The sequence below is a fragment of the Erinaceus europaeus genome, chromosome 7, assembly GCF_950295315.1.
Source record: "Erinaceus europaeus chromosome 7, mEriEur2.1, whole genome shotgun sequence".
NCBI lineage: Eukaryota > Metazoa > Chordata > Mammalia > Eulipotyphla > Erinaceidae > Erinaceus > Erinaceus europaeus.
This window is the reverse complement of record NC_080168.1, coordinates 83,885,148-83,897,309: the sequence shown is the minus strand read 5'-3', so window position 1 is coordinate 83,897,309 and position 12,162 is coordinate 83,885,148. Positions and strand designations below refer to the sequence as shown.

At 45.9% G+C, this 12,162-nt stretch overlaps 2 protein-coding genes across 8 annotated transcripts in view; one reads left to right on the top strand and one right to left on the bottom strand.

The window, feature by feature from the left end:
- Positions 1 to 3,996, top strand: part of DHRS12 (dehydrogenase/reductase 12) — a 40,813-nt gene extending 36,817 nt beyond the window's left edge. For 4 of the 6 annotated variants that reach the window (XM_060194878.1, XM_007521565.3, XM_060194881.1 and 1 more), the window contains 2 exons: positions 2,646 to 2,783; positions 3,739 to 3,996. In XM_060194878.1, coding sequence (XP_060050861.1) covers positions 2,646 to 2,783; positions 3,739 to 3,848 — 248 coding nt within the window. In that variant the 3' untranslated portion in view covers positions 3,849 to 3,996. Of the gene's footprint in view, positions 1 to 520; positions 1,887 to 2,645; positions 2,784 to 3,738 lie in introns of those variants that run through there. The other 2 variants (XM_060194877.1, XM_060194880.1) reach the window with 2 other exon arrangements.
- A 996-nt stretch (positions 3,997 to 4,992) lies between these two features.
- The window catches only part of WDFY2 (WD repeat and FYVE domain containing 2), a 198,568-nt gene continuing 191,398 nt past the window's right edge, over positions 4,993 to 12,162 (bottom strand). For both annotated transcript variants that reach the window (XM_060194876.1, XM_007521564.3), the window contains one exon: positions 4,993 to 11,904. In XM_060194876.1, the coding sequence (XP_060050859.1) occupies positions 11,892 to 11,904 (13 nt within the window). In that variant the 3' untranslated portion in view covers positions 4,993 to 11,891. The remainder of the gene's footprint in view (positions 11,905 to 12,162) is intronic.

Below are 12,162 nucleotides of genomic sequence, written 5' to 3'. Positions count from 1 at the left end.
CCCAGGTACAAGGCAGCTGGACCTGGCACCTCTCTGATAGCCAGTTTTCTAGAAGCTTTAACATTTTTTAAAATGGCATTCTAAGGGTGGGGGTAGATAGCATAATAATTATGTAAAGAGACTTTCATATCTGAGGCTCCAAAGTCCTAGGTTCAATCTCTGCACCATGATAACCCAAAACTGAGCAGTGCTTTGGCAGAAAATAAGAAAGAGAAATGGCATTCTGATATATTTATTTATTTATCTATTTCTATTGGATAAAGAGAAATCAAGAAGGGAGGAGAAGGTAAAGAGGGAGACAGAGATGCCTGCACAACTACTTCACCACTAGTGAAGCTTTCCCTCTGCAGGTAGGGACCAGGGGCTTGAACCTCGGTCCTTGGGCATGATAACATGTGCTCAACCCAGTGCATCACCGCCCACCCCCTAACACTTTTTTTTAAAGCTTTTTTATTTTTAAATATTTATTTATTTATTTATTTATTTATTCCCTTTTGTTGCCCTTGTTTTATTGTTGTAGTTATTGATGTCATCACTGTTGGATAGGACAGAAAGAAATGGAGAGAGGAGGGTAAGACAGAGACAGGGAGAGGAAGAGAGACACCTGCAGACCTGCTTTCACTGCCTGTGAAGCGACTCCCTTGCAGGTGGGGAGCCGGGGGCTCGAACCGGGATCCTTTCGCTGGTCCTTGCACTTTGTGCTACCTGCGCTTAACCTGCTGCACTACAGTCCGAATCCTACCCCCTAACACTTTAACATTTGCGTATGCACCCTTGGAACTCATGCTAAAAAAGTGATTAAAGGTGGAAAAGAAGACTGCCTATTATTATTGGGGTGGTGAGAGAGTTAGCCAGGGAATTAAGGAGTAGCTGAGCACCTTGAGACTGCTGTGCTGATGTGTCTGTGGGGGAAAACTGCACTATGACTGTTAAGTGCAGGTCTTTATGTGTCCATTTAGTAGACACCTCATAAAGCAAAAAAAAAAAAAAAAAAAAAAGTCCATTCTTCTTGCTGCACTGGGGACAGAGCTGTGCAAAGTTTGAGGAGACCTGGCTGGGGCCCATGCCTGGAGCTCAGGCAGTCTGTCTTCTGCTGTCAGTGCACAGGACATGCTTCCAGCACAACGGACAGGAGAGACCTAGGCCTGATACCTCTCTGTCCTGAGAGGAGCCATGCTTGATTCTGCCTGACCAGGGTGAGCTCTGTGGGCTGGGCAGAACCAACCCCAGCCTCTGACACTTGAGGTTGCTGGCAGGTCAGGGTGGGGAGGAGGCAGTGAACATGGTCCCAAGTACTGCACACATGTGCTCAGAGTGACCCATCCCAGACTTTCAGAGCCCTTCTCTGTTCTCCTCAGTAGTTCCTAATTTTTTTCCCCCCTCACAAGTATTGTTTCTATAAAAAGAAATAAAAGGCTCTGTGTGGAGCCAGAGGAAAAGCTCACTTGGATAGTGCTCTGCTTTACTATATTTAAGACCCAGGTTGGAGCCTAGACCTTGCTACATTGAAGCTTCAGTGCTGTGGTCTCTTTTACTCCATCTTCCTCTTTTTGCCTCTCTTAGGGGAAAAAAAAATAACAACAGAAAACTGTGTAGTTTAAACACAGAGGGCCAGAGCTGATAGGATCTGTTCCCTCACTAAAATCCACTGACTTCAGGGGTCAGGTGGTCGTACACCTGGTCAAGTGCATACATTAGCGTATATAAGGACGAGGGTTCAACCCCCCTAGTCCCCACCTGTGGGGGAATCTTCATGAGTGGTGAAAGAGGTCTGAAAGTGTCTCTCTTTCTATCTCCCCTCCCCTCTCAGTTTCTCTGTCTCTACCCAGTAACAAATAAATAAAAACATAAGAAAAACTAATAATAAATAAAATCTGCTAATCTCATTCTGGCTCTCAGATGTTTTCTGTTTTCCTTCCTCCTCAGCTGCATGAGAGTGATGTTTTCCATGTGCTCACGTTAGACACTGTGTTCCCCAAGATCTGTGGGCAAACTGGGGTGTTACCTGCTGCCAGCTCTAGGCCACCTATGGAGGGGGATGGGCTGTGGGCTGGTGGCTGGGTCTGAGCACAGGATACTAGGTAAGGAATTTCTCTGTAGCCCTGGGACGCTGGGGGAGGCAAGGATCTCGGCAGAGGAAATGAAGCAGTTCTTTCTTTCCCTCCTCCCTCTTCCAAAGAAGGAACTGCCACCATCCAAGAAGGCATTCAAGAGGCCTTAGCCAGGCTCCTCAGGGAGCTGAGAGTCAGGGAGAAGAGCTATTGACTCAGCAGGTGGGACTCTAGACATTTAATCTGTTTTTGGCCTGTGTGGCCCTCACCTTGCTAGGGGAGATCCTGCTTCTTATCCTAGAAAGGAAGGCAGGCTCTGCAGGTGACTGTGTTCTTAATTTGGGTGCCAGTGCCCTGTCCCCTGTCAGCAGCACTTTCCACCAGTCTTCAGGGAAACACCTGGATGGGGGGGGGGGAGTTATAATAACAAGAAGCTTTGGCTCTGAAACAGCAAGCTAAGTGCTATTTGGAGGTAGAAAGAGTAGTCTGGATCCTATTCATCATCATCTTGGTGTTTAAAAGCCGTCACTTCACTTGAATTTGCCACTTGGAATGCTGTCCTAATCAGTCTCCCTGTGCCCCCCCCCCCCCCAGGTGTGCAGCGCTCCATGCCTGGCTTCTACTCCAGGCTCAAGGACAGGCTGCGCTCTGCGGCCCAGGGGGCGGACACTGTGCTCTGGCTGGCCCTCACACCTGCCGCCACCGCGCAGCGCAGCGGCTGCTTCTTCCAAGGTGATGTCCCCTCTGCGTGCGGGGGCAAGTGACACCCTCTTTCCCTTTCAAGTGGACCCTCATCCCTGTGAAGTCCCAGCTGGTGGTGGGGTGGCCTCTCTTGCATGACTGTGCCTACGCTTCCTTGGTAAGATGGCTTCCTTGGCAGAATGGCTCCATTACTTGGCAGGGTAAGCTGTGACATGTCCCTCCTTTGACTTTCCATCTCTTATTCCCCCACTGATCTTTTCCAACCCAGGGGGACCCCTGAGAATAGAATTCCTCAGGTCCAGATTTCTGTCACCTAAATCCTGGGTGTGGGGTGTTGGGTCCCCAGCTCAGAGATGAAGGATGGCGACTGTCCAAAGCAGCCTGGCCACACGAGGAGCTGTGACTCTTTTTTTTTGTTTTCGTTGTGGAGGGCAGTGATTTGTCAAGGATTGGCCTGTGTCTGGCTGGTCCTGAGGGGCAAGTTCTGAATGGGGATGAAGGTGGGGGTGCCAAAGGGGTCACCTGGCCTTAGTGGAAGGCAGGGTCTTTGTTCTGGCTATTTGATAAAGACAGAGAAACTAAAAGGTGATGGGGGGGGGCGGGGAATAGACACTTGCAACACTCGCTTCACTGCTCCTGAAGCTTTCTCCCTGCAGGTGGGGATCAGGGGCTTGAACCCAGTTCCTTGCTAGTTTTAACATGTGCACTCAACTGGGTACACCACCACCCAGCCCCCTCTCTGGCTCTTTCCTCACTACTAACTGCCACTCCTGTTTGGGCTGTCATGAAGCTCTGGTGATCCTGTGGTGGCCAAGAGGGTTGTGCCTGCTGGTTCCTGAACACCTCACACTCCTGCCCCCAGGCCCCTCACAGCAAGTCTGTGGCCCCCGGCAGAGGGCTGGCGGCGTCTCTGCGGTTGATGGTGACTGCCCTGGGTGAGCAGTAGCAGCCTGAGTGCTCATGTCAGTGTCCCTTTGGCTTTTAGATCGGAAGCCAGTGCCCACACATTTGCCTCTTGCTAGAACATCATCCTCACTGGCTGAAGAGGAGAAATTGATGGAAATCCTGGAAGAGCTGGCTCACAGATTTAAATAGACCCAACATGGTGTCATCCTGGAGGACCTGGGGTGTGGAGCAGACGCCAGCAGGCAGCTTCTGCACCAGGACTGTGAGGCCCCTACGAGAATGGGGAATTCGGGCTTAAAATAAACACAACTGGGCTGGGGTCAGGCAGCTTCTTTTCTCAAGTGTTCCTCTCATTTGTCTAGTATGGTGCATTTCCCTGTGGTCAGGGAGCAGGGGTGGGAGGAGGAGTGGAAATGCCGCACCTGATGCTCCCCAAGGGTGCTCTTTGCCTCAGTGCTCTCTGGAGCAAATGGAACCAAGGGACAGTGGTGACTTAGAAAAACAAGTCCCTGGAGGCCTAGTACACACCTGCCTCAGTTAGGGCTGGCTCCAGTAATGCACCTGGAACATACATGGTGTTCTCATCTGACCCTGCCTTTCTACCCCTCAGTGACTCCAGAGCAGACCTCAACAGAACCAGGGAACAGATACAGAATATATCTGCATACACCCTTGTCGTTCAAAGAGACAAGTGCCAGGAATCACCCATGGTGTGGGGTGGGAGAGCACCCAGGTGGGCCTGTCATGAGGTGCAATTCACAGTCGTTCCCTTCTCCCTCCACCCGCCAGCAGTTTTCTAGGGTGCTGCTTAGAAGGTCACGGGGTGTGGGCTCCATTGATTGCCCCTGTCCTTGTCTGAGGGAGGAATGCAGAAGCCTGAGTGCAGGGGTGACACCAGGGACAGGCCTAGGGGTAACAGGCAGCCCACCACCCCACTCTGCTCCATACTGTCCAGGCCACTGACATCTTCCTGCCTTCTTTGTAAAATTAGCCTCCTGTGTTTCTAGAGGGGCTTTCTGTAACTGTGTCTGTCCCCGAGTCCTCTTTCTCCTCATTTGGAAAGTGTATTATCCATAGCCAGAGTAAACTTATGTGAAAGATGAAGAAAACAGAAGGGATTGCAGGAGAATAGCCCAGTACTGAGCTCAGCTTGGAATGAAGGGCCCCTTGCCTTTGTCTCCAGACTGTGGCTCTCCCTGAGGCCCAGATGCCGAATGCTAGGGTGGGCCACACAGCTACTGTCCTTAGCCCCGACCCCCAACCCCACAGCAGGGTTGTTGAGTAGATGTGGTCACATGTTACAGCCTGACAATGATGGAACGACAGTTGCAGCAAGGTTTCCACAGAGATTTATTTTAAGCCACGGAGGCATATTTGCATCAACAGTCTCTTACACTGGTAATGGCTACACGGTTCAGTGGGAGGGATGCCCAGGGAGCCAGTGAACAGAGTTTAAAGACATCTGCAATATTCAGTAGCAGCCTTTGGGTAAGGAGCTAGGTAGAGACATTCAAATATGTAGGGCATTCCCACTCACAGGAAGTCCAGTCAGGGATACTGGGCTCGGTGACTTGACACCAGTGACAGGTAAATGGTGGGGGGTAGGGGTAACTTGGCTACAACCACATTTGAGAAATCTGTTCCAACTCTGGGCTTTATTTATCCTCCACCTAACCCCTTGGAGAGTCTCCTTGTTTCAAAACAAGAAAGAAGGAGGTACCCATCAAGTAGCTGGGCTGCCTTGGTGAGTTTGTGGGGAGGCCACACAGAAAATGTGTGGAATGGAGCAGCCCTTGTCCTGGTTATGAATGAGTGGTGGTCAGGTATGAACATGGGGCCAGCACCCTCCCTCATGTCCAGTTAATAACAGTTCTTATATTTTTTATATATAAAGATTTTTTTGGTAAAATAACAATACAATGAATGCAAGACACTTAAAAAGCAAGGCAAATGCCATTAAAACACAAATGAATTAAAAGTACCATGATTACCAGAGACAAAAGTGTTTTGGTTCAGATTTCATACTGGCATATGCTACTGACAGACTGATGTTCACATAATTGAAAAAAAACTATATATAAACAAAAAACATTTTTTAAAATTACTTTTCCCTTTTTGTTACAGTTCACCCACTTATGCTTCCCCAAAAATACAAATAAAGAGAATCATAAACACCAACCTTTAAGCACACCTGCAATTAATTCCCTGACTCCTTTTTACCCAACAAAGTTAGCTACACTTTTGAATTAGTATGGGTGAACATCTTGAGGTATCTATGTTTGATGAGATGGTACCATGATTAACTTACGCCTGCCTGATCATCTTTTTCAGACCTACTGGGTGCTAGATCGGAAAATGTAGCAAGCAATTTACTTGTTATGATAGGACACAAGGGCACTGAGATATGCTCCAGTTACTGAAATAAAGTCAGCCATGCATGGATCAGGTAATGTTCATGGTCAGACATTAGTAATGGTGTAGGCTGCCCCAATCACAAATAACATTCATAGAATCACAAGATCACAGGATTGGAAGGGAACCAAAGAATGTTCATTCTCCTCACCCACTATTCAAGGTCCGAGTCTTCTTACCATGCCCCTGACAAGGGGCTACTATGTACTACATTTATTCCAATCTTCTTTGGCATTGGGAAACACAAAGAAAGGGCCCCATTCCAATTTTGGAGTTTCTGACACTCCTTTTGTATTTTTTTGGGTCTCAATAGGCCTTTTGGTGGGAAGGATGTGTAAGGGCAAAATAAACCTCCTCCTAGAGAGAAACAGTTGAACCTGATCCATATGTGGAGTCAAGACATCCGCATGACAACCCATGCATGTGACAATCTGTAGCCCTACCTCATGCTCCCCCATGAGGGGCCATGCACCCCCAAAAGTGGAAACCCTATTTACTATAAGCCTCTCTAGAATTCTTGGCCTCTCTAAAGGAAAAACAAAAACAAAACAAAACAAAACAAAAAAACCTTGATATTAACCTCAGCTGCAGGAAAAGACTCTGAGGCTGACGACTTCTGAGCAAACTCTAGGGTACGCTATGTGCTACTTCTCTCTCTGTGACCAAGCTCCCCCCACCCAACAGCTGCAAAGGCTGGGGCCACTGGAATCACTGGCAGTCCCCAAGCACCAGGCCTAGGCCAGACACTGGGCCTTTCTGTATGTTGTTCCTGCAGCCTGGAAAGCCATTTCCTCATCCTGTAACACCCAGCTTGTAAATCCTTTCTTATGAAGCCCCTGCACTCTCTCCTGCTGGGCTGGAGAAACCCCAGACAACTCCTTAGTGGGACCCCACAGTCCTGAATGGGCCTCACCTCCCAGGGTCTAGTTCAAAGCCTGGTACATGGCAGGCACTCAATAAATAGTTTAACTGGACTAGACTCTCAAGGCTCATCTACAAAAGCCAGCATTCAAAATGGGCTCAAGTTCCATGTTTTTCTAATCTAGTTGCTAGGCATTTACTTCCACATCAGGAAAAATGTAACTTAAGATCTTAAAGGAGAAAAAACAAAAATGATTTGGCAAGATGCTTTCTTTCACTTTAAAAATACAAATCCTAGTGCATACGTCCATTTACATACAATTACTATGAAAAGGCAAAACCAGAGGAATCTTATTTAAAGAATATTTATGTCAGGGGTCAGGCTGTAGCACAGCTGGTTAAGCGCACATGGTACAAAGCACAAAGACCAGAGTAAGGATCCCAGTTCGAGCCCCTGGCTCACCACCTGCAGGAGGGTTGCTTCACGGGTGGTGAAGCAGATCTTTAGGTGTCTGTCTTTCTCTTCCCCTTTCTGGATTTCTCTCTTTCCTATCCAACAACAACAACAGTTGTGACAACAATAATAATGGCAACAACAGGGGTAACAAAATGGGAAAAATTGGCCTCTAGGAGCAGTAGATTTATAGTACAGGCACCAAGCCCCAGCAATAACCCTAGAGGCAAAAAAAAAAAAAAAAGAATATTTATGTTGAGTAACTCTGATGTATACTTTTGCTTGAAAGTCAAAATTTAGGGGGCCAGGCAGTGGCACATACTACTATGTGCCAGGTTCGAGTACTAGCTCCCACCTGCAAGGAGGATGCTTCATGAGCAGTGAATCAGGTTTGTAGGTGTCTGTCTTTCTCCCTACCTCCCCCACCCTTCTCAATTTCTTTCTGTCCTATTCAGTAAAAAGAAAAGAAAGAGTTAAAATTGAGATGTTAAAAATGATTCATGGGCAGGGATAGATAGCATAGTGGTTATGCAAAGAGAGAGACTCGCATGCCTAAGGCTCCAAAGTCCCAGGTTCAATCCCCTATACCACTATAAGTCAGAGGTGAGCAGTGCTCTGGGGGTAGGGGGAAGAAAGAAAGAAAGAAAGAAAGAAAGGAAGGAAGGGAGGGAGGAAGGAAGGAAGGAAGGAAGGAAGGAAGGAAGAAAGAAAGAAAGAAAGGAAGAAAGGAAGAAAGGAAGAAAGGAAGAAAGGAAGAAAGAAAATGATTCATGAGTGGTCCGAGAGGTGGTGCAGTGATAGGGCTTTGGACTCTCAAGCATGAGGTCCTGAGTTTGATCCCCGCAGTGCATGTGCAGAGTGATGTCTGGTTCTTTCTCTCTCCTCCTATCTTTCTCATTAGTAAATAAATAAAATCTTTAAAAAAGGGAAAAAGTTCAGGATAAGCAGAACTAAATTGTGCTCTTTAAAATATATCTCCAAATATGAAAAGGTGTAGTTTAACATGAGAAACATGTGTTTTGGCCCAGACTCATCAAGATCAGCCTTAAGCCAGGTAAGTTGTTCAAACCCATGGGTTTCTACTTTCCTTCTGCCAGAGGGGTGGTCTGTGAAGAGTATGGGATGGAGTTTACCTGCAATAATTGCCTCACTGCACAGTACCCACCTACTCACCACCACAGGGCTGGGCCGAAAGAGTGTCACATTCTCCTGTGATAAGAGGAACAAGCCGGGCTCCTAAAAGCTTCCTGTCTCAGAGGCTCTGGAAGTCACTCCTCCCACTCATGCCATTACCAGTTAATGTTCAGAAACATTTGCTCCTTGAAAATTCTTCTTTTAGATTTACTTGTTTACATCTCAGCTGTATCTAACTGCCTGGTATGACTCAAGTGTTCTGTGCTTGGAATATACTAGGCCTCTGAAGATCCCTTCTGATTTTGTGATTTTGTGATTCTCTGAATAACTCAATCAAATGAGAAACACAACACAATGAATTGACTTTATATAAAAAAGATGCATGATTCCAAGTAGTTAATTGAAAACCATATTTGCTACAGTGGAGACATACCCAGGTAGTTAAAGTTTCCAGAAACATCATTTCCTTTGGAGAAACCAAGTACAACTATGTGCAGCACAGCTATGTTAGGCATCGCTTTCCAGAGCTCCTGTATGTTGAAATAACGGAACTAAAACACATAAAGTAAAAATCCAAGGGGAAAAAGCAAGTGATAGGATAGTTAACCTAGACAGAACAAAAAGTCAAGTGCTGCTGCCAGCTTTCACTCTTAATGAAGCTTCCATTCCATAAAATGCTTGGCAGGCAACCAGCACCACAGCACCCTATGAGTTACAAAATTGGTGGAGACATGTAGTATAAAATCCAGAATTCACAGCATTACAAACACACAGGGTTGGTTTGCTGAGCACGTCTCACCAAATTCAAGCATGCATCCACACAGAAGAGGATAAAGAAAAGGGCAGAACAACAGACAAGACACCCTGGGTTTTGATCATGACACTCATCAGCAATGGCCAAGTGATTTCAACTTCTGCGTAGCTTTGTGGGCTGGGGTGAAGTGGCCACAATGAAGTGCAGGGCCACAGACCAGAGCGACCACAGTGAACCCACATGATCACTCCAATGGGGACAATCCACTATCTGAATGGGGTCTGAGGTCAAGTCCCTAACTCAAGAGTCCAAGCCAGGCTCACTGGGTACCTGACCTATTGCTTCCCCAAATCTCTACATACCAGCCAAGCGCCAAAGTTCAGGGAGGGAAACCAGTGGTTCATTTCTATTACTCATTTCAACACACAGCTCTCTTTATATGTGCAACTTAGTGGTTGCAGGTTCTAGTAATTAATGACTGAATACAAAATAAGTATTTGACTAATCTAAATTTTATTCCCTCTTTACAGCTTTCTCACAGAGCAATCATGCAAAAACAAATCAGGCTAGTTATAACAGTTTTGACTGATGGCAAGCAAGGGCAGTGGGGAAGAAGTAGGGGTAATTACTTCTGTGTGTGCAAATGACCAGAGGTCACATGGCCACGTGGTCAGCTGATGACCACTATGTACCCTGGCTACCTTCCCACGCTGCAGCTGGATCATCTCTAGGAATGGGGGTGCTTCCTACCCCCAGGAAGCATGCTGGTCAGTGTATTTAAAAATGGCTGGTGGGACTTCTCCTGGTTAGAAAGAGATTTGTGATCATGAAAGAAAGAACTACTTTCTAGGGAAAGAGAGGGTAAGAGAAGGATTTCTTTTTTTGTTGTTGCCCTTGTTGTTGTAGCCTTGTTGTGGTTATTATTGTTGTTGTTGGACAGGACAGAGAGAAATGGAGAGAGGAGGGGAAGACGGGGGAAAGAAAGACACACACGTGCAAACCTGCTTCACCGCCTATGAAGAGACTCCCCCGCAGGTGGGGAGCCGGGGGCTCAAACTGGGATCCTTACACTGGTTCTTGCAGAGAAGGATTTCAAATACTACCACCAAGTGTCAATCCAGAAGTGAAAAAAGACACTGTAGAGGTAGGGTTTGAAGAGGGAATGGCAAGTAATTGGCCTGTTTATCTGCAGGGCTTTATTTAATCTGGAGATTCCCAAGAGACTACTGATCCCCTAGTGCTCCTGACAGGTGAGGGCTGATGAGGTGTTGTTCCCAGGAAGTACTGGGGGGGGGGGCCAGGTATGGAAGACACGCATGCTGCTCTTTTAATTCTACTTTTATAGGGGAAAGCAAGAGTTTTCAAAAGTACTTCCATATCCCTTTATCAAGTTTTATTGGATTCCCTCAAAACTGGAGATCTTCAGGCTCATTCTTCTTTTTACACTCACAACAAGAACAAAGCATGAGCTCAGTACCTTCTGTCTCGGCTGACACAGTTTTATATGAAAGTGTGCAAAGCATTCTGATAAAACACATTAGATAAAATCTTTAATATCTAGTTGTTGGAGGGGAGGAAAACATAGATGTGAGGAGAATAGCAGCATATAATCTCAGTAATGAATACGTTCAAGTTCAGAGATGAGTCATATGGAAAAACATATCTGAAAGACTTTTTTGAAGGACAGCATTTTTGTTTTAATACTATGCATGGAGGAGAGCTGTGTTAAAAAAAACAACAAACAACAAAAATCAAACAAAACAAAACAAAAAATCCCCACAACACTAACCATTAAAGGCTCAGAAGGCTCCAACTGATTAAGAAATGATCCAGGCACTGAGGGTTGAAGCTCTGAGTTATAACAATCTATTTCTGTGATGACAATGGCTGAACAGTGTCCCCACAGCATTTTTTTTTCTTTTCTTTCTTTCTTTTCTTTTCTCTCTCTCTCTCTTTTTTTTTTTTCTACTATGGAAAAGACAATGACATGAAACACAAAGATCGTCTCAGCAAGAACACCAATGAGGCAAACAAATCATTCTTCAGGTGATTCAAGAAGCCAGAAGGTTAAGTTCACAGGAATGTTTCTCTGAATCCCTCAGTGGAAGGGGATTTCTATGAAAGCAGAACTGCTACACAGTGTGACTACATGCACTTTGGTGGTAAGCAGCAGTTGAAAGTGAGGGCTAGGCAGAGGGGGAAAAGGTGCTGACCACATGATTCCTGCCGAAGTAATGAGAGCTAGTCCATAATCACTGCAATGACCTGAACCATTCTTCTCGGACACACAAAGCAACTAAAAGGAATGCTGAAAGAGGCGAGAATTAAACACCCCACAGAGTTTTCAGTATACTCAGAACAACACAGCACAGTCAGACTGTATAAACAGTTTGTTAAAAAAATATCTTCTTGTGTATTGTATGAACAGGTTGAAAGTGTCCCCCGTGAGTGATCATTCACCAGCTCACCACCGTGTGCATGGGTAATAAGTGAACTCAGGTGGGTTCTTCTCACACATCTGCTTCACAGCGCCAGTATGATTTGGATCAGAACAACCGTTTCTTGAGTCAGTACTGTCGTTCTGATGCCTGGGAGTATTATCAAGACACGACTGGGGTCATATCCCACAACTGTCAAAAGAAGAGAGATCATCAACCATAATGTGTAGTGGAAAAGTAGCTTTTGCGACTGAATTCAAGTGAACGTTTTAATTTTGCAAGTTGTGAAAATACAAAATTAATATGACTTCTAAGTCTATAAAGCAGTTAATTTTTTCTCTCCATGAAGAAGTTCAACAAGGGGGGGCCTGGGTGGTGGGGCACCTGATTGAATACACATGTTGCAATGTACAGAGAACTAGGGGATAGCTTCCCTGCCCTCTTGATTTT